This window comes from Culex pipiens, chromosome 1, assembly GCF_016801865.2.
Source record: "Culex pipiens pallens isolate TS chromosome 1, TS_CPP_V2, whole genome shotgun sequence".
In the NCBI taxonomy this organism is placed as follows: domain Eukaryota; kingdom Metazoa; phylum Arthropoda; class Insecta; order Diptera; family Culicidae; genus Culex; species Culex pipiens.
The window spans coordinates 34,786,226-34,808,999 of NC_068937.1; the positions used below are offsets into that span (position 1 = coordinate 34,786,226).

Below are 22,774 nucleotides of genomic sequence, written 5' to 3' on the forward strand. Positions count from 1 at the left end.
AGCCTAAAATGTTACAAAAAGACTCACGAAAAATGCAGGATGGTATGTCTCTCCTAAAAAAATACAAAAATCATTTACTAAAACTGTTTTTTTGAAAAGTGGTCTAAACGTCAAAATTTTCAAAAACTGATAGTGAGAATCGATTTTCCTGACAATTTTACATAAAAGTCTCCATATTGACCATTGTCCTAAGTCCAATCCTTGCGAAGATACAGCGGTTTTAAAAATAAAAATGTTGAAAAAACAGCTTTTTTGGGGTTTTTTTGGCATTTCCCATATGACAGACTTGATTTTTCAGTCTCGAAAATATTTTTACCGGAAAGCTCGTCCAATTTCCCATAAGTTTGTCTTTGATCACATTTCAATTGGATGCATGGGCTTACAGATATAAGCTTAATTACATTGCTCATAACTTAAAACAGAATATTTTTTTCAGTGTGGTAGAAATCTTGATAGTAAATCATCTTACGTAAATATTAAAACGAGTAAAATTGAAAAGGTGTCAAAGGTAAACTTATGAGAAATTGGACGAGCTTTCCGGTAAAAATATTTTCGAGACTGAAAAATCAAGTCTGTCATATAGGAAATGCCAAAAACCACCAAAAAAGCTGTTTTTTTCAACATTTAAAAAAAATTAAAACCGCTGTATCTTCCCAAGGATTGGACATAGGACAATGGTCAATACGGAGACTTTTATGTAAAATTGTCTGGAGGATCGATTCCCACTACCGGTTTTTAAAAATTTTGACGTTTAGACCACTTTAAAAAAAAACAGTTTTAGTAAATGATTTTTGTATATTTTTAGGAGAGACATACCATCCTGTATTTTTCATGAGTCTTTTTGTAACATTTTAGGCTATTTCCTCAAAAATTTTGAACGAAAAAAATCGTGAATTCACCTTAATATTTAACTTTTAAACATAAAAATCAAAAAATCTCATAGAAGTGACGTGTATTTTTTTTTCAGTGCATTTTTTTCAGAAAGCCCGTCCAATTTCCTACAAGTTTGTCTTTGACCACTTTTTGGTACGATGCAACGGCTTCGAGATACAGTCATTTTTACAGAATACAAAAATATCTAAATAACTTACGCCCTTCTCAAATGTCATTTTCGAGTACAATTGGCTCCATATACACAAAAATGGCTTATAAGGGCCTAGGATAACATGTCTACAAAGTTTCATTGAAATCGGAAAGGGTCGGGTACAAAAATACCAGAAAAATTCTTGATTTGAGCCGGAATTGCTCATTTAGTTCGTATTCCAGGAAATAAATTTACCAAAGTCATTGAAGCAACTCTGCGAAGTTGGTCAACTCTGAAGAATTATACATAATTTTTCATGCAACTGAGTGTATTGAAAATGTCTCTATAAAATATATTATAAATTTGAACACTCGTTGCAGACCTCCCCATTTCTCTAGAATGAAACGCCACTACAGAGCTGTGCCATCAGCGGGGGAAACAGTTTTACGAAAGTTGCAAAATCCGTTATTCCACGCGAAGCGTCCGAATTTGGTTACTATACCGCGGTCCGAGTAGGCGGTTGGAGCCACCATTAAACGGTCAGTGGTCTGTTCTTCCTGCTGGGTTGGTTGGTTGGTTGGATCGGAAAAGGTGGGATCCATTGTAATCAATTGTTCTATGGTGGGGCTGATGGTCGCCAAACTTGCTTGGAAGCTTCAGCTTGTTTGACCCAGCGATGAAGTTTTCATTGGGAGATCTTTAATCCGGATGGATGTGTTGTTCTGCACAGAGATGACATCACTCTGCTGGATGAATGAATGAAGCTCTTGCATTCTTCCTCCGTATTCAGAATTGTTTGAACAGCGAGTCGACGAGCAGCTGCTATCAGCATAATTTTGCTCTGAAGGAACGGAAATGTGCTGGAAATATGCAAAATCTTTGAAAATGATCTAATTTTTTTTTCGAATAAGTACTACCAAACCTCAATTGGCACCAACATTAGCCCCTCCGGAAACCCATTATTTGGGAAAACAGTAAGCAACAATGCAACTTGTGTAACGAAACGCTCAGCCTCAGGTTCCAGATGGAAAACTCGAAAAGTTAAACGGGGTTAATAACAAGGTTAATTGCTTATTCCCAGTGCGCTTCAACAGTAGTCGAGCTTCTGGTATGCCAAATGACTTAAGCTTGAGTTATCGCCGCTGTTACACTAGTTCAACAACGGCCACAAACGGTTTTCCCATGTTTCATTATATTAGCAGAGGTAGAGAAAGAGAAAAAAAAGTGAGTGAGCGTGCCACGAAACTGCTCCAGCAAAAAAAAAAAAAAGCCAAGCATGGAAATGAAGAAAGTTTTTCCAAGCCCCCCTTTAGTCTGGCCTCTGATGGCCGAAAGGCTTTTGAACTGTTGCTCGCGCCATAACACCGCCGCCGACGATATGGCTGCAGCCGGTTATTTGCAGACAAAAAAAAACTTCTAATTTTGGAGTGCTGCAGCTTAAAGTGTGCCGGCGTGGCTGACTCATGCAACAAGTATTTCTGGCTATAATTGCTGGCAGAGGCTCGTCCGTTTTAGGTGCAAGCCAGCAGAGCGGAAGCGAATCCATTTATGTTACGAATCGTGTCCCCTCTGTCGCCGGTGCGCTCAAAAGGAAGCAAAAAGCCGGAAAATCAATATAGATGACCCTGGAACAACGGTCGCGAAAGACGGCAGCGAAGCGAATAAATGTGGGTGGTGGTTGTCGCAAAGTTTTGGATGCTTTACACATAGAAGAAAACAAATTCAAAATTATTTCTGGTTTAATTTTACATTTGCATTCGCATGGAGACGGTGATCTTAGCGGATAGCAGACTAGATTTCGTCATGTATATGTGAAGACTGTCCAGCAGGCCGCTCCAATAAAAATATAAAGTGGTCGAAATTTTGTTGGTAACCTTCAAATTTATAGATTTCCAGAGAAGGTATATACACGGAAAAAAAATCAATTCTTAAAATCGTGAATTAAATTCACACATGCGAGAACCACGAAGGAATATATGCACGTTAATAGTGCAAATCTGGAGTTTTTTTGAAAAGGTTCTATAAACCAAATTTTTATTTTTTGCTTTTTGGGTGTTTTTGAACACCCCTGACTCAAGGCGGTTCTAAAAACACCCAAAAAGCAAAAATTGAAAATTTGGTTTATAGGACCTTTTAAAAAAAAACTCCAGAAATGCACCATACTCATGAATAAATTCCTTCGTGGTTCTCACATTCTTGAACTTAATTCACGATTACGGGAATTGATTTTTTTCTGTGTATGCTGATTATTTGATTATTATTTCAAATATTATGGGGTTTGCTTATAACCATCACAAGTTATCGCAATTTTACGAGAAAAAAAAATGTTTGAAAAGGTTGGTCGATTATGGTTGTTCCAGGAACGACAAAGTCAAGAAAATCGCAAAAAGTAACATTTCCAAAAAAATATTTTTGGGATTGCGATGCCTCGTGATGATTACAAGCAAACCTTGTACTTCTTAAACATATCCTTTTGTGATTACATGCTCTACACATTTAAAAATAACCCGGCAAAGTTACATAAAAAAATATTAAAAATTAAAATGAAATCTGGGTCTTTCCTTTTAATGACATTTTCCAAGATTTGTTAATGTTGCGTTACAAATAATTACAGAGATTCCATTTTTTTTATTTTTCAGATGCAAAATACAAAGTTTCACGTAAATCGAAGGGGGTAGGAGCAACTGCAGTGTGAGTTGGAGGAGAATAACTCAATGTTTAAAAGTTGTTTGATCCTTTTGAAATGTTAGTCGCTTTTTTTTAATCTGAAAATATTATTTTCAATAGGATGGTAAAATTTTACAAGAGTTTAACTTTTTTTACATTTAAAATCGGAGTAATAGTCCAAAAGAAAGAAAATTACAGAGAAAATTTTGGATGAAGACACTTGGGTGACAAATGGACATGGGGGCACCCCCTGACTGGGTTCCAATTTTTCTTGGACACTCTTTTTGAAAAATAAATAGAAGACGTTTTCTGACAAAATAACCTTAAACTTTTTGATTTAAAATTTAATTTCGCGTCCAAAAATGAATTTTGAGTGCAGGTGATGTTTTTGATCAGAGCAATTCTCTACGAAATCGGTCTTTTTTCTTAAATTTTAATTTTTGTATTTTTTAATCCAGCTGAAACTTTTTTGGTGTCTTCGGTATGCCCAAATAAGCCATTTTGCATCATTAGTTTGTCCATATAATTTTCCATACAAATTTGGCAGCTGGCCATACAAAAATGATGTATGAAAATTAAAAAATCTGTATCTTTTGAAGGAATTTTTTGATCGATTTGGTGTCTTCGGCAAAGTTGTAGGTATGGATATGGACTACACTGAAAAAAAATGATACACGGTAAAAAAAAATTTGGTGATTTTTAATTTAACTTTTTGTCACTAAAAATTGTTTGGCAAAAAACACTATTTTTTAATTTTTTTTATTTTTTGATATGTTTTAGAGGACATCAAATGCCAACTTTTCAGAAATTTCCAGAATGGGCAAAAAATCTTTGACCGAGTTATGACTTTTTGAATCAATACAGATTTTTTCAAAAAATCGAAATATCGGTCGCAACAACTGCATTTTTCGATGTAAAATCGAATTTGCAATCAAAAAGTACTTTAGTAAATTTTTGATAAAGTGCACCGTTTCCAAGTTATAACCATTTTTAGGTAACTTTTTTGAAAATAGTCGCAGTTTTTCATTTTTTAAAAATAGTGCCCATGTTTGCCCACTATTGAAAAAAATATTTTTGAAAAGCTGAGAAAATTCTCTATATTTTGCTTTTTCGGACTTTGTTGATACGACCCTTAGTTGCTGAGATATAGCCATGCAAAGGTTTAAAAACCGGAAAATTAATGTTTTTTAAGTCCCACCCAAACAACACGCCATTTTCTAATGTCGATATCTCAGCAACTAATAGTCCGATTTACAATGTTAAAATATGAAACATTCGTGAAAAAATCTTTTCGAAAAAAAAACTTTCAAAATTTTTAAATCAAGATCAACATTTTAAAAGGGCCAAACATTCAATATTACGCCCTTTTAAAATGTTAGTCTTGATTTAAAAATTTTAAAAGTATTTTTTTCGAAAATTTCACGAATGTTTCATATTTTAACATTGTAAATCGGACTATTAGTTGCTGAGATATCGACATTAGAAAATGGTGGGTTGTTTGGGTGGGACTTAGAAAACATCAATTTTCCTGTTTTTAAACCTTTGCATGGCAATATCTCAGCAACTAAGGGTCGTATTAACAAAGTCCGAAAAAGCAAAATATAGAGAATTTTCTCAGCTTTCCAAAAATATTTTTTTTTTCAAAAGTGAGCAAACATGTGCACTAATTTAAAAAAATGAAAAACTGCGATTATTTTCAAAAAAGTCACCTAAAAATGGATTTAACTTGACAATGGTGCACTTTATCAAAATTTCCCTAAAGTACTTTTTGATTGCAAATTTGATTTTACATCGAAAAATGAAGTTGAAAATTTTTCACGACCAATATTTAGATTTTTAGAAAAAATCAGCTTCTGGGGCCACGCCACTTGAAAATTCCGGTAGATGCGCTCGAAAATGAACGATGCAGTTTTAAAAACGTTAGAATGTGTCCAATTTTGATTGAAGATTTTTTCATGTCACCCACTATCGCACACAGGTGCTTGTTTTGTTTGATATCCAATCTACATGACGATGGATGTCAAATAAGTAACTCGAACAATGGCTTCTGTTGAAGCACGACATTTGTCTTGGTATCTTGGTTCGACTGGCAGTTCGTATAATATGTTACACAAGATAACAGTTCAAGAAATCACTCGTTGGTAATTTGATACGATAAAAAGGCTTTATTTTTTCCGTGGTTATCTATTTTAGTCTACATGGTCTTCAATTATGTCTAATTCACTTTATATCTCAATTGAACGAAATTGCTTCTAAACCCCCAGCTCTAATCAATTAATTTCCCATAACGCTACCAATCTCCCCGGTCTGGTTTGTGTCAACACACATCTGGCCAACAACAACGGGGCACGTCGCTAAGCCGAAATCCACCCCACCCACACCGGGCCAACAACAGCACAACATTTCAGAACTTCCACGGGGCGCTCAGCTTTAAATTCCGCTATCCAGCACGTGTGGAGGAGCGCGCGCGTGCTCGCTTCCCAAAACACACATGTTCCCTCGCGAGGGAGGGAGGGAAAATTATGAAAACCGCACCATTTTCCATTGATTAATTATAGCGTTCAATAATTTTGTGTTTTTTTTCAGATTTCCATGCCATCGGCTGCAGTTGAGGGTTCCGGAGGACGTGATCGGTGAGATCGGATCATCACCCAGCCCCCCCAAAATGGATCGATGATGGTGGTGACGGAACGAGTTCGATGAAATTCCTGCTTGGTTTCTCCCTGTTGTGCATGGCTAGGACCTGTGTTGCCTAGTCTAGAGTCGTACGTGTAGGATAGAGAGAGTGTTTGTGCCCCCCCAAGAAGTGTTCAAGAGCAAGTATTAACTGTGTGGAAAAATAATCCAGTGACCTAGTGAAAAATACCTCAACAACCCGAGTTTCTCAAGCGGTGAACAGTCGCCCGGAAGTCCTTTTACTGTATTTGAGTTGAGAGTGTAGAAGCAGCAGCAGCAGAATGTCCAAGAAACCGACGGCGGGGCCGGCGCTCCACAAGGTCATCATGGTGGGCAGCGGTGGCGTTGGCAAGTCCGCACTCACACTGCAGTTCATGTACGACGAGTTCGTGGAGGATTACGAGCCCACCAAGGCGGACAGTTATCGGAAAAAGGTACGTAGAGGTGACGGCATAATTATGCAGATTTAAACAAATATTTACCATTTACAACAAAACAATCAGCATCACATTTCCCCCCGCCGGACATCGCTTGGCCGAGCGGAAAATGTATTCAGATTCACCTACATTTAAAGCGCTCTTGCACCGGCTACAAATTTGCGCTGCATCGCACTTTACCAACCCAACCTCCTCCGGTGCTGATGGATGGTTGATTTGGGTTTTTTGATCAGGAAGGGGGCGTTAATTAGCTCGCTTTTTGATTGTTACTTTTAATTTAATTTTCATGCTCGTGATCGGGGATTGGGTTCGGACTAAGTTCGGAAAGGCTAACAAAATGGGTTGAGCAGAAAATGTAAATTTATTGATTCGTGAATAATTTGTGAAGTGACGTTATAGACTTTTTGGGACCCTACAAACCTCGCAGCCTACCTCGCCAAACATTCAATATTAAGCCTTTTTAAAATGTTAGTCTTGGTTTAAAAATTTTGAAAATATTTTTTTCGAAAAGATCGAAAAATTTCACGACTGTTTCATATTTTAACATTGAAAATCGGACCATTAGTTGCTGAGATATCGACATTGGAAAATGGTGTGTTGTTTGGGTGAGACTTAGAAAACATCAATTTTCCTGTTTTAAAACATTTGCATGGCAATATCTCAGCAACTAAGGGTCGTATCAAAAAAGTTCAACAAACAAAGCTTTTCAAAAATATTTTTTTCAAAAGTGGGCAAACATGTGCACTAATTTTAAAAAATGAAAAACTGCGACTATTTTCAAAAAAGTTACCTAAAAATGGATTTAACTTGAAAACGGTGCACTTTATGAAAATTTCACTGAAGTACTTTTTGATTGCAAATTTGATTTTACATCGAAAAATGAAGTTGAAAAATTTTTGCGACCAATTTTTTCGATTTTTTGAAAAAATCAGTATTGATTCAAAAATTCATAACGCGCTCTAAGATTTTTTGGAAAACCTGGAAATTTCTGAAAAGTTGGCATTTGATGTCCTCTAAAACATATCAAAAAAAAATAATAATAATAAATAAAAATAGTGTTTTTTTTGCAAATCAAGTTTTAGTGACAAAAAGTTAAATAAAAAATCACCAATTTTTTTTTACCGTGCATCATTTTTTTTAGTGTAGTCCATATCCATACCTACAACTTTGCCGAAGACACCAAATCGATCAAAAAATTCCTTCAAAAGATACAGATTTTTGAATTTTCATGCATCATTTTTGTATGGCCAGCTGCCAAATTTGTATGGAAAATTATATGGACAAACTAATGATGCAAAATGGCTTCTTTGGGCATACCGAAGGCACCAAAAAAGTTTCAGTCGGATTAAAAAATACAAAAATTAAAATTTAAGAAAAAAGACCGATTTCGTAGAGAATTGCTCAAGTGCGAGTTTGTTTGTTTGTCATAGTTCTTTGAAATGTTCACACCGCTGGGTCAAAACCGGTGGCCTCTGGATGGTTAGACAATTGTTTAATGCTTGCATACAGCTTCTGGCCGGAAAACAAACAGGAAAAATTAAGTTTGGTAAATGAATATTGAGTCCTCAATATTTAGATAGAGGCTAACATTTCAAAAGGTCACATTAGAGCAATTATCTACGAAATCGGCCGATTTCGACCATTTTTATTTTTTGTATTTTTTGATTTGGCTCAAACTCAAATTTTTAAAAAAATATTGTAAGATCGTAAAAATGGTGGTTTATGTATATTTTTAGAAAGGTGATTCAAAGACCTTTCCAACGAGTCCAAAACATTGATCAAACATCTGGTAATCCTATCAAAAGTTATATGCACTTAAGTGAACGCGCATTTTTGGGCCGGATCTCGGAAATTTGGATGAAAATTTTGTCCGGATCTAGCATGCGACCCATCGTTGGATGAATAGTCAAAAGATCTTTCCGATGAGCTCAAAATATTGAAGATCTGACAACCCTATCAAAAGTTATAAGCACTTAAGTGTTATTTATACACTTTTTGGAGGCCGGATCTCAGATATTTTGATAAAAACGTTGGCCGGATCTAGAATGCGACCTTTCGTTGGAAGGGTATCCAAAAGACATTTCCAACAAACCCAAAGATTGATGATCTGACAACCCTTTTGAAAGAAATGGGTGATAAAAATATAGGACGTGTCACAAGAAAGCACACAAGCGACGAAATGTATTGCAAGCATTTTAGTATGAGAGATCAAGAAATGTAACCGATGTTTATTTTTTTAGATTGAAATTCAGTTCAATAGTTTCAGAGATGTAGCAGTCTTTTTGAAAATTGGACGCTGTTTTGTTGACATTCAGAAATCCTTTTTTTCAGTAAACTAAAACCTTATTTTCAATGTTTTTGATGCAAATTTTTATGGAAAAAAGCGTTTTCAACTAAAATTAAGCGATTGTTAATAACTCAATAGGAAGTGAGCAAGCAAGTTTTTGTCAAAAGTTAGGCAAAATAATGTTTTTATATTGTGAGAATCAGCCATTTGGAGGAAATAAAACTGAATCCTAATCGTGCCAAATATAAGTGATTCTCGCCTAGTTATCTTTTGATGTGTTTAAAAAAAAAATGTACAACTTTGCCGAAGACATAGCGACATTAATTCTCAAGATACAGATTTTCGAATATGTACATGCCCAATTTGTATGGAAAAACTAACGATGTTATACATATACTGTATAGCTTTTTTTTTAAATGGACAAAGTTTCATTCAAATAAAAAAATTACAAAGAAAAGCCGATTTGCGAAAACAATGAGCAGTGATATTTCAGGCATTAGTATTCAGGCATTTTAGTGGTAGTCGCTGAAAACTGAAAGTTTGAGTTTTTCACAACCCTAGCTAGCCTTACAATCTAACACAAACGCAGCCAGTCCGATGGAAGCATGCGGAATAGTCTATGGGTTAGATTACGCTCCATGCACTTTAAATAATATTAATACTACTAATTTCAGTACATTCGAGAACCCCCGGAAATGTATTACAAAAATTAAAACGGCCAGCCCTACTGCGTTGTGTTTACCGCAGTGAGGAATCTGTGCACGATTCACATTTCTAAGAATTCGTTTGTGGTTTCACATGTGTAATAAAGGATTAAACACTTAAACATATTTAACCGTTTTTTTTTTAATTTTTCAAACAAGCAATCAAACTTAAAAAAAAATTAGGATAAGTTGCAGAGCTTGAAAAATGTAAACCTTTGATTTATTTTTTCATTAAAATTTTTTTGTTGCGTTTGTAGCACATGGGTCCAGATTTTTTTTTACTTCAATTTGATTTTTTGTTGAAAACTGTTGAAATTGAGCAAATTCATGCCTTCCATTTCATTAGGCCACTTTTTGTAAACAAGACTGTATCCCTCTTACGCCTTATGTAAACTTTTTAAAATATGAGTGAATGGGATACATTCTTGTTTACAAATGTTATGTGCCCTTTTGAAATGTTAGGCTCCAATTATTCAGCGTATTCATTAAAATATACACATTCAACTATTGACAACATAAATTTGAAGAGATTTGGTTGAATCTTTGCCTATTTTGAAGTCAAAATTGGGCTTCGTCATGCACACGGGATACATGTTGAGAGTCTTCACCCCAAATTTTAGCCAATTTGGTTCGTCTAATTTCGAGAAAAAACTCTCAGAAAGTTTGACAGTTCGCTTTGCGCATAGCAAAATGTCATGTTTATAGAGGAGAAAATCGTGACGTCAGAAATGAACTCAAATCACTCAAAGTTCATTTTGTGAGTGACTTCTACATTTTGGCCTAGTTTGACAGCTACATTGTCCTAAGTTTTCTGTCGGAGAGATAAGGAGGCGAATACTTTATGAAAATCATACCTGTCAAAATTCCTAGCCTCAAAATTTTGTCGCGAGTTGCTTTTCTCCTCTATACTGCCTGTCACTCACCATTTTTGCAAGAAATAATCTTTTGAATAAATTTAAAAAAAATCCGAAAAATAAAATTTCATTCATATTGTTTTGCAAATATGGATAAAAACACTTTTGAAAAAAGTTACTTATGAAACTGTTTTTTTTTTCAGCATCCTTTACTTGACTTAAGCCACATCAAACCCCTTTTGGCCGATTGCAGTTCATTTGAATATATAAAACTGATCCTTTGCTAGGATTCTAGACTACTTTTTATGGCCAAATTGATATCGTGCTTGGTCCAATAAAATCAACTTTTGCTGCTCTGCACCACTTGACTGCATTACTAACATTGTTCTCCTCTTCCCCACCCAGGTGGTCCTGGACGGCGAGGAGGTACAGATCGATATCCTGGACACGGCGGGCCAGGAGGACTACGCGGCCATCCGTGACAACTACTTCCGCAGCGGTGAAGGGTTCCTGTGCGTGTTTTCAATCACCGAAGACGACAGCTTTCAGGCGACACAAGAATTTCGGTAAGTCTGCGCTTTTTTGCTGTAATTAAAATGAAATTAACGGGATTTGTTTGCTTTTTTTGTTGTTGTAGGGAACAGATATTGCGTGTGAAAAACGACGAGAATATCCCGTTCCTGCTGGTGGGCAATAAGTGCGACCTGAACGACAAGCGGAAAGTGCCGCTGGCCGAGTGCCAGGGCCGTGCGCAGCAGTGGGGTGTGCCATACGTCGAAACGTCGGCGAAGACGCGCGAGAACGTGGACAAGGTAAGGAAGGGAGGCTTGCCGGGAGTTGCCGTACGTAGCTTGTGTTCCGTTTCCGCGTTTCCGTTTTTTCGTGTGCTTGGCTTTTGGGTACTGGTGTTTTTTTGTGCTTTTTTAACATTGCGGCTAAAACAGAAATCAAACGATGTTTGCTTGTTGCTTCAACAAATTGGCAGGGTGGGTTAAACATGGAATCTGAATTTATCTTGAGATGTTGTATATTTGTTTTAGACATTTTGAAAATTTATATTTACATTGTCAAGAATTTTTGAGGTACATTTTTACTCGACCCTCTTTGATTTGTATGTAACTTTATAAGCTATTTTCGTGCATACCGAGCCAGTTGCACTCGAGAATTACATTTGAGACGGGTGTAAGAAAAACAACGCGCCACTTCTACAAGATGTTTACTTCTCTACAAGACGAGACTTCTCACGTTTTCACGTTCAAAATTTTGCAACTCACTTAAAAAAAATACAAAAATCATTTATTAAAACTGTTGATTTGAAAAGCTGTTGCAGTTGTTGCTATTTCCACTAAAATGAACAAAAACAAATCGTTGTCTTGTAGAGATGTAGAAATCTTGTAGAAGTTTTCTATAAGTGTATTTTTTTCTGAAAGCCCGTCAAATATCCTACAAGTTTGTCTTTGATCACTTTTTGATACGATGGGACGGCGTCAAGATACAGCAATATTTAACGATATACAAATAACTTACGCCCTTCTCAAATGTCATTCTTGAGTGCAACCGGTTCGATATGCATAAAAATTCCTAGGATAACATGTCTACAAAGTTCCATTGAACTCGGAGTGGAAGAGGGTACAACCCAGGGCCCCGGCGATGGCCTGATATGAGCTACCAAACAACATTGGCAATATGGCGTCGTTTGTTTACAAACATGAGATTGATTGTAGATAAACCAAAAAAATTACTTTTTGATAAAAAAAAATCTATAATTATTGTGCATTAACATTACGTCTTACAAAACAGACAAAATTTTGTTAAATTCTAGACCAGAATTTGCTTTATTGATATTTTTCAATTTTAACCTCTTTTATCGCGATTCTGATCAAGATTGCACAGCAAATCATCGTGCCTTTAGTGTATCTTTAGTTTCCACATTGATTCGCTGTAGATTCGTGTTTAAATTTTGAAATTTAACATAAATTAAAATAAGTTGCGAAATTCCCTACTTCAGCCATGTGCAACAATTTCCACATCACCCGTGCGGGAAACCGATAATGGGGTAATTCATGCGTTCCAAACTGTCAAAATTCCAAAACGCCATTGCCAATCTTCGGTTCGCTGCTTTTGTTCGTGTTTGAAGTTTCGGGCCGAGACTCTGGTACAACCGATTCCCTATATGTAGGGCGTCTAATTTTCCGGGGTTTTGAATTTCCCGGAAAACGGGAAAAATATTTTTTGAATCCCGGGAATTCCCGGGAAATTTTTGCAGCAGTCATAAAATCTATGTTTTCATTATATTTGTTACGTTTTTCTAGCTTAAATAATAGAATTAGCTCAAAACTGTTAATGGTGATAACTTAGGGTTAGTGAAATTTCACGATTTCGCGGACAGCGTGAAATCCGCGAAATTTGGATTTTCCGCGAAATCCCGTGAAAATTTATGTTTGTGTGAAAATGTAACGATTCTCACAAAATAATTTATCATATAATCTTATGAACTACTGTAGAATTAAGCGAGTGAATACTCTGGTTTAATTACTAATATAGGGTTAGTGATTTTTGACGATTTCGTGGACGGCATAAAATTCGTGAAATTTATCAATTATCTCAAATCATAACAAGTTTATAAATATTTCATCCAAAAAGACTATTTAATTAAATATTATTAGTTTTCAATTAAAAAGCTTGAATTTATATGTATGTACAAGTTGATATGAACCATTTGAAGAAATGTTCAGAGTTTTGAGGTTTTTAGAAACTAACTAAATTTAGTACCGTAAACTGGGATGACTTTGATAGCCCGGGGTGACTTTGATAGGTTTTTCAAATGCCTGTCAAATTAATATCTAAACATTTTTGAAAATTTTAAGTATGTAAGCATTAAGGGATAGCTTATAATCGAACATATTTGCAAAAATGTGACTGCTACATTGGATGTATCAAAATTAGTGGCCAAATCAAATTTCTATCAATGCCACCCCGGGCTATCAAAGTCACCCCAGTTTACGGTAATATTTTCAATCGCTATATCAAACATTTCACTGCTATTTCATTTGAAAGGTATAGTTTTGAAAGAAATTAAAAGAATCAAGCTTTGTTTTATTCAAAATAAAATGAAGAGTATTGTTTATCTTAGGAATCACATTTTAAAAACATATAATTTTTTTTGGGCCGATTTAATTTTAACTAGAAAGTTAAAAAATGCTGCTTTTTTTGTTTTATTTTGTAAAAATATATATTATTTTTGCAAATTGATTTTAAATTTAGTTTTAGAAAAGTGAGCTAAAACCCTTAAAAATATGTTTAATGGGCTAAATGTCGCAGAAAATTCAGTTCATTTTACTCATTTTGACTGGACAAGATTGTTAAATCTTGCTTTGATATGAAATTCAATAAAATGAAAAATGATATAACAGAAAACATTATAGCTTTATTAGTCGAATATTATAAGAGCAGTTCAGTTAATGAGAATACGCATGCCCTACAAAAAAAAAAAGCAAAGCAATCCACTTTAACGACCCCGGGTCTTTTGTGGTCTCTTTTACGAAAATGGACCGATGTTTTACTTCCCCATCCTAGAGAAGGCGTGATCAGGCAAATCTCGTCTCGAAAAATGCCACCGGGTCCGTCTGGGATTGAACCCAGGCCATACTGGGATTTAGAGGCTACCACGCTAACCACTAAACCACCGGACCCGGACGCATGCCCTACATTTTGTTTCAAAATATATATAGAGCCCATCCATAAACCAGGAGGATTTTTTTTGCGTCGCATTCAAATTTAGTGAAGATTTTTTTAGTTTATTGAAGAATAATATATAATGAAGCATAAATAGTAGTTTCTGTGAATTTAACATTGGATTTTCAGAGTTATTTTAATATTTTTCAAGATCCGCGAAATTTGCGTGAAATTTGGTGTTTTGAAATTGAGGTCCCCGTGAAATTTGCAATATTTGAGCGTGAAAAATCACTAAGCATATTCATTGGTAAAAAAAACCCATAGAAAATCTCTACACAAAGTTTAAGCCAAATAAAAAAACACATGAAAATAATCGATTACATAAATTTCGGAAGATTTTGCAGTGTTGATGTTTCATTTTTTCAGAGGATAAGGGAAATTCTCCACGGCATCACAAATATGTTTCACTTTGAGTTGGATGATTTTGTCGGATTTGTACGCATTGCAATGTTTTCAAAATTGTCAACATTGTTGGTCGATTCCGATATATTTTTTTTTTAAATCGACAACATTGTTTCCTTAATCGGTAAAAAAAAATGAAATTATTAGCCATGGTACTAACATTTGATTGAAAAAAGTGTTTTAAAATCCACAAAAATTGAAAATATTTTTGATGGATCCCAGATATGCTAAATAAGATTTCAAGCGCAGGAAAATGCATTTCTTGATGCTTCTTGATTGTTTTTGCCCCCGGATTTTTTGGACTGATTTTGAAACTTTTAAAATTTGCAGCGGCCTAACGTAGAATGATTTCTCATGTTTGCCTGTTACAAAATGTTTATGTTTTGAGTTCGCAATGATAAGCTTTTAGTGCCCGATGCATATTTAGAAAAGTTTAAAAGCAAAATAATCTATCAGCTACGTACGCAGCTTTGCACCACTTCCGCATAGCTTTCCCCTCTCTCTTTTTTCTACTAGCTAAAGAAAACCCTTAATCTCACACACACCTTTATCCCTTTCGCTCTTTCTATCTCGTGCGCGCGTTTGTCTCGCTCTCTTCCCCCCACCCCTGGTTCCCCGTCCCTTCTTCTTTCGCAGGTATTCTTCGACTTGATGCGCGAGATTCGCTCGCGAAAAACGGAAGACTCCAAAACGACCAACGGGCGCGCCAAAGACAAGTCGAAACGAAGGAAAATCAAGTGCACGCTGATATAGAGAGGGCGACACACACACACGAACACACATATGCAACACAACACACATACACACGCGGATGAAAGCGACGCAAGAGCAACAGAACAAAATACATACACATACAAATACACGCGCCCCCATTCGGAGTTACATCTCTCGTTTCTTTTTTTTAATTAAAACTTTACGTTTAAGCTGTATCATTTTTGATTACGAGTAGAACCGGATTGGATGTAAGTCAGAGCGAATAGGATCCCTAAATCTTATGGATTTTTTTATGTTAGTTAAAAATTATCTAAATGATACGCGAAGGAATAAAATTAATAAAAAAATAAACATTATTTAGTCTTAGCTAAACCGCTGCTTTTGTCGCTGTTTATTTTATTGTTTTGTCATATGGCTTTGTACACAACTCGTTTGATTTGCCCTTTTAACCCCGTATGATGCGCTTGTTTGAAAAATGCTGGAATAATACAAATTTACGAATTAAAGCTATGCTGCGCTCAAAACATCAAAGAAAGCGTCAAAATTTACGATATCCGACAGAGAGCAAAACAATTTCTCTCCGAGAGAATCTCTCTCCCATATTTTTTCGCATTCTCTCTTCTGTTGAAGTTCTGCGCGAGCATAAATCTGCGTCGCGAGAGAATACGCTACAAGGAGAGTGTGATGAAACGGATGCGATTTTGATGGATGTCGTAAATTTTGACTAAGGTTGAAATTGTTTGACCACATTTTGAAGTGAAGTGAGTGTGTTTGTATATGTTTGCTCAAATTTCATCAGAGTCGTTGTCGTTTGGATTGTACCCATCATAGCATAATCTTACGTTTCTTCATCATTTTTTTTAAACTCTTCTGTTTTGTTGGAAACAATGTCCTCTGCACACACACAAACGCCTCGTAGATTTTCTACGATCTCATTCGGGACATTTCGAATCGCAAGAAAAAGAGCCAGGAAACGGTCCAGCAGCCGAAGCGAGAGACGCGCCGATGCTGCCAGCTTCTGTAGACGCGCCGATGCCACCCTCCCGCCCAGGAATGTCGTCCCTCAAGAGATACTCAAAAAAATTGCGCTGATTTATAAAACTATTTTGCTAGCCTCTCCAGTGTTTCTCGTGTAAGCAATAATAAAACCTTTGAATCCTACATGTGACGTAATCCAGATTGTTTTTATCAGTTTCTATATTATGAAGATAGTCGTTGTACAAAATTGTATCGGAAAAAGGGGAGAAATCAGCTTTTAAATGCTTGTATTTTTAGTTTCTCGCAACAACAACAAAAATATCCACAAACAAACATTAGTAGTCGAAAATAATACCCAGAAACACTCACACCACAGTCATTCAGCAAGTACTATAAATCAACAACTATTGAAACAACACATTTCGCCAGCGATATTACAAAAGCAAACAAGCAAAACAAAAACAAAACAAACAGTGTGGTAAGGTAAGAATGGAAAGAGCAAACTAAACAAAATGAGAGTTAAGTTTTTATTTTCAAGCTGAAATCCACTGGCGGAAGCTGGTTGGAAAAATAAACAATCTCTTCAGAAATAAAAACAAAAATAAAGACTACAATTACAGTAAAAGGTTGTGCAACTGTTTGAATGTATTGGATCCGAAACTACCAAATATACGTTTTCAACATATTTTTTTTTAGAAGAAGTGGCGTCGAAAACATATTAGGAAAAGGTTAAGAAAAGTCGTATTTCTTGACCAAATGTCTTATGCGGTCTGAATCCACTTATTGTAGATTACATTTCTTCTGAGATCGGATTTTAGGTTTGATGTAATTTGGGACTACGTAATCGTGCATTACATCTTCCTATCAGATTAGAAATTATCTTTTTTTGTAATTCTGGATTACCAAAAAAATTATGATGTAACTTTGAAATTTGTGATTTCTGCGCTGCAATTTTTCGCACTCACAATTGTGATGATTATAAATTTGAATAAGCTTCCATTTTTTCACAAAGACATTTACACTTAAAATTTTGAAAAGAAAGCTGTAATTCTGATCTTAATTGATTTTTTTTTAACAACGTTGTTCGCGTTCAATTATTTGAGTGATTTTTTATTTTTGTAACACACGCTCTAAATTAATTGAATTTTGAATAGAATTTAGGATTTTGAGTTTTGATCACTTTCAATTTTGATATTTGATGTAAACCCGGGTAACGTAATTTTCCTTTGTCCTCCTCGTCGGCAGGTGTTGAAGTCCACGTCGTGCTGTGCTCCTGAACTCAGATCCAATTTATTCTCGATTTGTGCTAGATTTTTCGAAAAAATGCCAAACTTTTAGAAGGTCTGTACCGAGCTCCAGGGTGCTCAAAACATCAATGTTTTATATATGTACCAAAACTTGCGCCCTACACGCCAGAGATGTTAAAAATATTTCAACGCTTCAGTGGCCAAAATGCTTAAAAAATTTCATTTCAATTCTCTACCAAAACCGGAAATGGATTTTATTTGTATTTTTTGATTTGGCTCAAACTTTGTGGGGGCCTTCCCTATGACCAAATAAGTTATTTTGCGTCATTGGTTCACCCATACAAGTACAAGTCCATACAAACATCAAACAACTGTAACTTTTGAGTGAATTTTCTGATCAATTTGATGTCTTCGGCAAAGTTGTAGGTATTGTTGAGGACTTTTGAGAAAAAAATAGGTACACGGAAAAAAATTTGCAGATTTTTTAATCAACTTTTTTCACTAAAACTCAATTTCCAAAATACGTATTTTTTGATTTTCGAGATTTTTTGATATGTTTTAGGGGACAAAAATCCGCAACTTTTGAACCATAAAGAAACATGGTCAAAAAATCTGCCGCCGAGTTATGATTTTTTGGAAAAAATCGAAGTTTCATGCAAAAACAAATTTGACATTATTTTTTAATGCAAAATTGAATTTGCAATCAAAAAGTTCTTTACAGATTGTTTGATAAAGGGCTCCGTTTTCAAGATATAGCCACCGAAAGTTCGATTTGAGCGAAATATTTGCAGTTTTTAAATTTTTAACAATAGTGACCATTTTCAATTTTTTTTAAAGTTCAGAAAATTTGCACTTTGGAAAGTTGTGAAATTTTGCGATCTTTTTGAAAATAATATTTTAGTTTTTTAAATCAAGACTAACATTTTAAAAGGGCCAAACATTGAATATTACGCCCATTTAAAATGCTAGTCTTAATTTAAAAAAAAATCAAAATATTTTTTTCGAAAAGATCGGAAATTTTTTTACGAGTGTTTCATGTATTAACATTGAAAATCGGACCATTAGTTGCTGAGATATCGTCATTAGAAAATTATGGGTTGTTTTGGTTAGTTTAAGAAAACTTCTGTTTTTTTTTTTTAAAGGTCCAATAAACCAAATTTTCAGTTTTTGCTGTTTAGGTGTTTTTTGATACCCCTGACTCAAGGCGGTTGTAAAAACACCCAAAAAGCAAAAAATGAAAATTTGGTTTATTGGACCTTTTTTAAAAAAAACTCCAGAATTTTTGTGTTTCTTTTTCTTAAAGCGGCTCTATCTCAGCAACCCGAGGTCCAATCTTCAAAGCAAATTTTCTGAACTTTTCATGGTCACTATTTTTAAAAATCGAAAAACTGCAAATATTTCACTAAAATCGAACTTTCGGTGTTTATGTTCAACGGATATATCTTGAAAACGGAGCCCTTTATCAAAAAATCTGTAAAGAACTTTTCGATTGCAAATTCAATTTTGCATTAAAAAATAATGTCAAATTTGTTTTTGCATGAAACTTCGATTTTTTTCCAAAAAATCGCTATTTTTTCAAAAATTCATAACATGGCGGGAGATTTTTTGATCACGTTTCTCTATGGCTCAAAAGTTGCGAATTTTTGTCCCCTAAAACATATCAAAAAATCTCGAAAATCAAAAAATACGTATTTTGGGAAATTGAGTTTTAGTAACAAAAAAAGTCATATGGAAGGCCCCCACAAAGTTTAAGTCAAATAAAAAAAAATACAAAAAACAAAAATGGTCGAAATCGGTCGATTTCGTAGAGAGTTGCACCTATGAGAAAAACTCAGACAAATCTCGAATGTTTATGGCACATTTTGAAGGGGTCTAAAAGACCTTTCGATTGCAACAAAGGGAGTTCAAATTGTTGAAGTATTAGGAAAAAGTGAGCAATTTTTTATTTTTTTTTATGTTTTTTAAAGCTTAAACTTCAAAAATTGTCAATTGTTAATTGTAAATATCAAAACCCAAAAAATAGTTCCCGCAAAAAATGAATCGCTTTGTGCAAAGGGGGGACTTAACCAATTCTGGAGTTTTTTTTTTTAAAGGTCCAATAAACCAAATTTCCAGTTTTTGCTTTTTGGGTGTTTTTGAAACCGCCTCGAATCAGGGGTATTAAAAAACACCCAAAAAGCAAAAACTAAAAATTAGGTTTATTGGACCTTTCAAAAAAAAAAAAAAAAACTTTACAGTGATTAAGCTTATTTTTTGTTCCAAGGGGACCTTAGTTGATCCATCGAAAAAATGTTGTCTTGTCAATATTTTCTTGCATTAAAATGAAAAAAAGTGATCAGAAATGGGTTGTAATCGTGTTTTTTACCGTTGTACATAAAAAATGATATAGGGCTTTAGGTACCCAATTGTTCCCAAACTTTGGGAAGTTGTTTAGGACTCCGTTGAACATAAACATTTACATAGAGCTTTAGGACTGCATTTCTAGAGTTTCTTTTAGAAAAGGTCCTACAAGCTATTGTGTTTCATATGTTTATAAGGCGTTTTGAAAAAAAAAAAACTTGATTTGGACCACGATTTAGACAAAACCAATAACCAAGATTGAAGAAAATTAAGTTTTTAAATTTTCTTGGTTTTGCGTTTATTTTTAATCGCGTGTACTGCCCCTGCAGCAAAAGTTCAAAAACTCAATAACGCCATAAAACCGTAACGCCTTCTGTCACATTGAATTTCGTAACGCCCCAACTCGTTTGTGTTTTCATTGCGGTGGGTGGCGTCTGTTTTGCCAACCGTGTCACAACAATCTGTTTTCATCCGTAATTTTCCGTGTTTTCACGCCCGATTTCTGCAAGACCGCGCCACAAAGTACCGCAATCATGTCGGCGCCACCGAAATTCCCCGGCACCGGCCTGGAAGAGGTCAACGTTCCGGGCCAGGCGTATCTGCGTGACGCGTAAGCAACTCCCCCACCCATTCGTGTTTTGAATCTGTTAATCGAAGTTGACTTTGGTTTCCAGATTGTCCTGTTGCGACGATCCGCTGAAGGCGATCGAAAACTTCCAGCTGGAGAACGGGATTCTGCTGCCGTCGTTGCGTCCGATGTTGCCCCTGTTGGATCTGCACGGCGTGCGGCGGTTGGATTTCCATACGAGCGTGCTGGAGGAGCTGCGGGACAAGTTGATTGCGCATATTAATGAGCTCGGGGCGAAGGAGGGTCGCGAGAGGGATCGGAAGCTGAAGGAGCTGCTGGTGAAGAGCTTTCCGGTGGTGCGCGTGAAGGCGTTGCGGCCGGTGGTGATGTGCATCCTGCGGAACACGGCGCATATTGACGATAAGTATTTGCGGATTTTGGTGCGCGATCGGGAGCTGTACCAGGACACGGACACCGAGGTGAAGCGGCAGATTTGGCGGGATAATCAGTCGCTGTTTGGGGACGAGGTGTCGCCGTTGTTGTCGCAGTATATTCGGGAGAAGGAGCACATTTTGTTTGATCACTTGAATTTGAACAATTTGTTCTTTACGCCTACGCCGAAGGTTCGGCGGCAGGGAGAAGTGGTGCAGAAGTTGGCCCACATGATCGGGAACAGCGTCAAGTTGTACGATATGGTGTTGCAGTTTTTGAGGACACTGTTTTTGCGAACGAGGAACGTTCACTATTGTACGCTGAGGGCGGAACTGCTGATGGCGTTGCACGATTTGGAAGTGCAGGACATCATTTCGGTAGACCCGTGCCACAAGTTTACGTGGTGTTTGGACGCGTGCATCCGCGAGAAGAACGTGGACATCAAGCGGTCCCGGGAGTTGCAGGGTTTCTTGGACAACATCAAACGCGGCCAGGAGCAGGTTCTTGGAGATCTTTCAATGACACTGTGTGATCCGTACGCGATCAACTTCCTGGCGACATCGGCGATTAAAATTCTTCAACATCTCATCAACAACGAAGGACTGCCACGAGAGAACACGATTCTCATCCTGCTGCTGCGAATGTTGGCCCTCGGACTGTCCGCGTGGATCATGATCGATTCGCAGGACTTTAAAGAGCCCAAGCTGGACAGTCAGGTGGTGACCAAGTTTCTCCCCGCGCTGATGTCCCTCATGGTGGACGACCAGGTGCGCAATTTGCACGCCAAACTGCCGCCGGATGAGCGCGAAAGTGCCATCACCACCATCGAGCACTCCGGACCGGCACCGGATGCCGTCGAAGCGTACATCCAGGAAAGCTCGGTCGCCTCGATCCTCGCCATGTACTACACACTGCACACCGCCCGACAAAAGGACCGCGTCGGCATTCTTCGCGTGATGGCCATCCTGGCTTCCTGCAAGGACGACCGTGCCTACGAAGATCCGTTCCTGCACTCGCTGATCGCCCTCATCATCCCGATGTCGGACGAGTTCGGCAACGAAGACTTTTGCACGGGGCTGTTTGACGAGTTTCTGTTCGCCGGGCTCACCCGGGACAACGTCACGAGGCACATGCTCAAACTGCTCTGGTACGTGCACCAGAAGCTGCCCCAGCGCCACGGCCGGCTGCAAACGTTGATGAAGGCACTCCAGCCGAACGCGCAGCACCACGAAAACGTACACAAACTGTACGAGAGTCTGCAAAAGCGCGTAATGGTCGCCCACGCCCAGGAACCGGTCCCGGAGCCGATGGAGACGGACTTTGATTCGCCGCTGAAGAGCGTGCCCACGCCCGGGCCGCATTATGTTTAGGATTCGGTTAGTAGCGATGTAATGTCTAGGAAATAAATGCTTTCTTCAAAATCAGCTTTCTCTACCATTCTCTACCAAAACCGCAAATGGATTTTATTTGTATTTTTTGATTTGGCTCAAACTTTGTGGAGGCCTTCCCTATGACCAAAGAAGATATTTTCGACTTTACCCTGTTGCGTTTTGTGGACTCGCTCACAGTTGTTGCATTGACTTTTGAGATAACAATTCTTGGTTCCGTGTCCCAGGCGGAGGCAATTCCTGCATTGGGTCTCGTTGGGTTGCTTATTCTGGTAGGCTGCCCATCGGACGATGGCTGGACTTATTTTCTTCTTTGCACTC

The 22,774-nt window shown here is 36.9% G+C and overlaps 2 protein-coding genes across 3 annotated transcripts in view; both read left to right on the forward strand.

Annotated features, from left to right (window-relative positions):
- The window catches only part of LOC120418114 (ras-related protein Ral-a), a 66,129-nt gene extending 49,026 nt beyond the window's left edge, over positions 1–17,103 (forward strand). Inside the window, exons 2-5 of one of the 2 annotated variants that reach the window (XM_039580388.2) lie at positions 6,278–6,801; positions 11,055–11,215; positions 11,287–11,461; positions 15,423–17,103. In XM_039580388.2, the coding sequence (XP_039436322.1) occupies positions 6,649–6,801; positions 11,055–11,215; positions 11,287–11,461; positions 15,423–15,539 (606 nt within the window). In that variant the 5' untranslated portion in view covers positions 6,278–6,648 and the 3' untranslated portion in view covers positions 15,540–17,103. The remainder of the gene's footprint in view (positions 1–6,277; positions 6,802–11,054; positions 11,216–11,286; positions 11,462–15,422) is intronic. The other variant, XM_039580389.2, reaches the window with a different exon arrangement.
- A 3,364-nt stretch (positions 17,104–20,467) lies between these two features.
- LOC120418132 (negative elongation factor B) lies at positions 20,468–22,490 on the forward strand. The gene is made up of 2 exons (XM_039580411.2): positions 20,468–20,675; positions 20,740–22,490. The coding sequence occupies exons 1-2, from the start codon at positions 20,599–20,601 to the stop codon at positions 22,433–22,435; spliced, it is 1,773 nt and encodes a 590-aa protein (XP_039436345.1). The 5' UTR covers positions 20,468–20,598; the 3' UTR covers positions 22,436–22,490.
- The last annotated feature ends 284 nt before the right edge of the window (positions 22,491–22,774 follow it).

Excerpts from the sequence above, each read along its gene's own strand:
- LOC120418132 (XM_039580411.2), top strand. The coding sequence starts at position 20,599 with ATGTCGGCGCCACCGAAATTCCCCGGCACCGGCCTGGAAGAGGTCAAC. Across the intron at positions 20,676-20,739 it reads CAGGCGTATCTGCGTGACGC|ATTGTCCTGTTGCGACGATC; the intron begins GTAAGCAACTCC and ends TTTGGTTTCCAG.